The sequence below is a fragment of the Mus pahari genome, chromosome 11 (genome assembly GCF_900095145.1).
Source record: "Mus pahari chromosome 11, PAHARI_EIJ_v1.1, whole genome shotgun sequence".
NCBI classification, from domain to species: Eukaryota; Metazoa; Chordata; class Mammalia; order Rodentia; family Muridae; genus Mus; species Mus pahari.
The window spans coordinates 26,476,640-26,481,082 of NC_034600.1; the positions used below are offsets into that span (position 1 = coordinate 26,476,640).

Below are 4,443 nucleotides of genomic sequence, written 5' to 3' on the forward strand. Positions count from 1 at the left end.
GGAGGGAGGGAGGGAGGGAGGGAGGAAGAGCAAACCATTCAAATCATCCCTCCAAAAATCTAGGGATGGAGCTCAGTGGTGGACATGCTCAGTACTCATGAAGTCCTAGGCTCAGTCCCCAGCACCACAGAAAGAAGTCTAAGTAAAGACAGTTTAAATACAGGCAAGGTCCAGCCTTACCTTGGACAAAAATAAAAGGTTTATCCTCATAGTCTCCAAGGCCAACAATCCCTGCTACAACTTAAAACTACAAGATCCCCATCTGAACTGATGTTCTACCAAACTCAGAGACTTACTTACTTAGATATTTTAAATGCTATTTATATGCTATATGTAATTTTTCTTTACTCTTATCACTAACGTCAGCAGAATGGAACAAGAACTCGACCAAGGTGACATCTTTCCTCTGTGTACTTTGTGCAGTGAAGTACTCTTTAAAAAATGCTATGCAGCACATGCCCATGAGTGACAGGATTTCAGTCAGGGTATTTACTGAGCGTAACCCTGACCAAGGGAAATCAGTGAGAGGTTTCTGGAGGTACTTCATGAACTGGGGGTCTCTCTTACTGCCAGGACAGAGACAGGACAGCTAATTAGTGAGAAGCCGAGGGGCACTAGCTCTCAGGTTTACCGCTAAGTCTGTCATCCCTTACCCTGGGAAGCAGAGTACCTTGCCCTGGTGCTGCCTGCCTGCCGCCTGCCTGCCATCACCACCACTGCCATGAACTGGAATACTTAGTATCCACATTTATACAGGAACTTTGAGTAACATGGTAATTTACACAACCATCTTACAAAATAGTTGTCCTGATGCCAATGTTACACAGGACATGACAGGAAATGTCTTAAGAAACACAGTAACTTGTAATGGGCTCCTTAGTCCCCAAACCAGCATATACTATTATTATGGCTGTTAGCTTACCCTTTATTTACTGCTCCGAAAGAAATGTATTCAGAGACTTGCAACTCACGGATCACTGCACTCTACCTTCCCAGGAGGGAATGCTGATTAGAAGGTAGTTACAACTATCAGCAAGACATAACACTTTTTCAACTTTGGATTTATTATTATTATTATCATCATCATCATCATCATTATATTGCAGAAGGGAGGTGTTGGGGAATTATTATTATTATTATTATTATTATTATTATTATTATATTGCAGAAGGGAGGTGTTGGGGACTCCAACCCAGGGTCTTCTACATACTTACAAGCACTCTACCATTGGTTTCCATTTTCTTTTCTCTCTTTCTTTCTTTCTTTCTTTTTCTTTTTTAAAAAGGACTCTCTACATTACCCACACTAGCCTCAAATTTCTAGACCAGAAACATAACTCTAAACAGTGGGTACAGAAATCATTTCAATCCAGAAGTTATTTTCTGAGCTCATTTAAGAATAGTAATGTCACGGGGCTGGTGAGATGGCTCAGTGGGTAAAAGCACCCGACTGCTCTTCCGAAGGTCCAGTGTTCAAATCCCAGCAACCACATGGTGGCTCATAACCATCCGTAACAAGATCTGCCCTCTTCTGGAGTGTCTGAAGACAGCTACAGTGTACTTACATATAATAAATAAATAAATAAAAAAAAAAAAAAAAAAGAATAGTATGTCAGGGACTGGAGGGAGGGAGGGAGCTCACTGGTTAAGAGCGCTTGCTGTGCAGCCCATAAGGACCCCAGTTTGTATGCCCACACCCACAGAACAAGCTGGCTTGGTCTCCAACACATCTGTAAGCCCAGAACTGTAGGTGGTAGAGAGAGGAGATGAGTGAGGATTGCGGGCAGCCTGACTAACCAAAAAATGTACTAACCAAAAAAATGTCAGGTCATGGTTAAGGAAGACAATCTGTCAAAGGAATAAGGCAGAGTGACAGAGGACACCTGCTGTCACTCTCTGGCCTCCACATGCACACAGGCATGAATACACCACCCAGACATTATACACACTATATAAAGAATAGGATGGCAAAGTCTGATGACATTTCAGTGTCTAGCCTAGAGATGTAGTTTTATAAAACACTAAGTTATGGAGAAAACATTAGGTTAAAATTAAGTATCTGGAAATAACTTGTTAGGATAATATGCAACTGATCAATGAACAAGGTAAAACTGTATTTTTTTAAGCATCACTGTCAAGCATCTGTCCTCACTACATATTATGAAAATGAGACACACTTCTAGTATCTGTACGTAAGGCAGGTGTACCTCCCTTCAAGGGAACCCAAGAGGATAACTGAGATCACCTTACACATGGAGTATGTTCAGAGTGTAAGATTAAACTATGTTGCTGCTCTTAAACGTCATTGCTGTACACTATTATCAACCTGACTTTATAAACAACAGGGACACACGAGGTAGGAAATGGCATTCTAAGTTCAGTTTTAAGAAAACTCAAAAGGGGATGGATGGGTGTTGGTGCATGCCTGAAATCCCAGCCTAGGAGGCTGAGACGGGAATTGCCATGAGTTTGAGTCAAACTGGGGCTACATTTTAAGATCTAACCCAGGCTGACCTACGGCGATTCTGAATTGAGAATCCCAAGAGAGTGTGTGTGGGGGGGGGGGGGAGAAAAATGCAAGCCCACAACCTCAGCACTTGGGAAGTGGAGAGAGACATGGATCAAAAGTTGAACTTGAAGGTCATCCTCCGTTACACGGCAAGTTCAAGACCCCAAATGGAGACTTCGTATCAACCAAAACAACAATAAAAACAACCAAACAAAAAGCAAAACAAAACAAACAACAAAGAAACCCTCAAACGTGACCTCCCCCTCCTTCAATCAATCAACCAATCAATCCGCCCATTGCCAGTAGGACAGGCGATCAAGACCATGTAGCCCATGCTGAAGTTCATTCTCCTGCCCGAAGACAACTGTGACCAATCGGCTGGCACTGGTCAACTGGCTCCACAGGTATTTGGGATTTTTTGACCAGCTCCGGGCTGCCCTGACTTCCCAGGGTCGGTGGAGCAGGTCTGGCCCCGGCAGCCGCGTACCTGCGTGCGGAGCTCCCGGTTGTCGCTCTCGGCGTTGCGGTAGAGGCGCTCCGTGTGCTGCAGCAGCTTCTCCACCTCCCGCACCCGCCTCCGGCAGCCCCGCAGCTCGCGCTCCAACTTCTCCACCTTCCGCCGCAGCTGCGCCAGCTCGGGCTCGGGGGAGGCGGGCGGCGGCGAGGGCGGCGGCGAGGGCGCCTCGGAGGCCATGCGGCCGTGAGCGCGGAGCCCGCGGGGGCGCGGACGGCGCGGACGCTTACGACGACCCCGGGGCCCGCTGGCCCAGGGGCCCCGGGAGCGCGCGGGCTGCGAGGGGCCGCCTCACGCCCGGACGACCACAGCGGACCCCGGCCATGTCGCCCCCGAAGACGGCGGCCGGGACTGCGAGCTTGGGGACGAAGCCGACCCCGCCCGGGCCGCGCGGCCGTGAGCTCCGACACCCGCCCGGGGACAGCCTCCGGGAAGCCAGGGCACCGGAGAACTAAAGAGAACCCAACCGAAGCCTCTAGTTCCGGGCTGAGCCGGAAACGCTCAGCCGGAGGAGGGCGGGGCCAAAACGAAAAAAAAAAAAAGGAAGCGACGGGAAGCTAGAAGGGTCTGATCGCGCTGGTACGCGGGACCCTCTTCCCCGGGGGCTAGGAGCTGGGTACAAGTTGGTGTTTATGTGCCCAAACAGTGGCCTGTGTTTTTACTTCCTATTGTTTCCCTTGTTTTGTAGTGTAGGATTTTGAGTCCGATTGGGGAAGTGTTTCCCCATTCAAAACCGAGGGTTCTCCCAATGTACAAGTATTTTTATAAGTACACTTTGTAAGTTCGCCTTATAATGTGAACTTTAACATTTAATTCTCTTCCCAGACTAAAGGGATTCACACGACATAGCTTTCTGAAGACCACGCCCTTTACACAGCTTTGCAAGACCATCACTATCATCTGTCAGGTTCCTGTAACTTCCTAGAGGACTACTTCTGAACTCGCCATTAGTCTGTTACCATAATACAACCATATAATCGCGTTGGTTCTGTAGGACACCTTTTTAAAAATATGAATAAAAAACTTTATTTTTATACATAGTATGTGACCCTGTAGAGAAATGAAATTTAAGGCCTGGGATTCATGCAACTTATGTCCAGAGAAATAGTTGTTTGTAAGCTTGTAAGCCTGAGGCGGAGATCACAGTGAGACAAGCCTGGGCACGACCAGGCAGGCCATTGTTGGAACATTCCTGGACTGAACCAAATGTTCCGCTAACCCACCCCTCAGGTCTCCTAGCATTCCTGCCTTTGCAAGTACCATCCTGCAAATGTGTACGTTTAAATGAGCCAATCACGGGTAACTGCGCCAATTCTTGCTAGCCCCTCCCCCTAACTTTCAGGCCACAAGGTCAGCACCTCTGCCTCCTGCATGAGGTACGTGCTTGCCCTGAGCTCTGCCATTAAACTACCTCATGCTTT

At 47.6% G+C, this 4,443-nt stretch overlaps 1 protein-coding gene across 1 annotated transcript in view; it reads right to left on the reverse strand.

Annotated features, from left to right (window-relative positions):
• The window catches only part of Aggf1 (angiogenic factor with G-patch and FHA domains 1), a 28,841-nt gene extending 25,351 nt beyond the window's left edge, over positions 1 to 3,490 (reverse strand). Inside the window, exon 1 of the mRNA XM_021208525.2 lies at positions 2,996 to 3,490. Within this exon, the coding sequence (XP_021064184.1) occupies positions 2,996 to 3,202 (207 nt within the window). The 5' untranslated portion in view covers positions 3,203 to 3,490. The remainder of the gene's footprint in view (positions 1 to 2,995) is intronic.
• Positions 3,491 to 4,443: the final 953 nt, after the last annotated feature.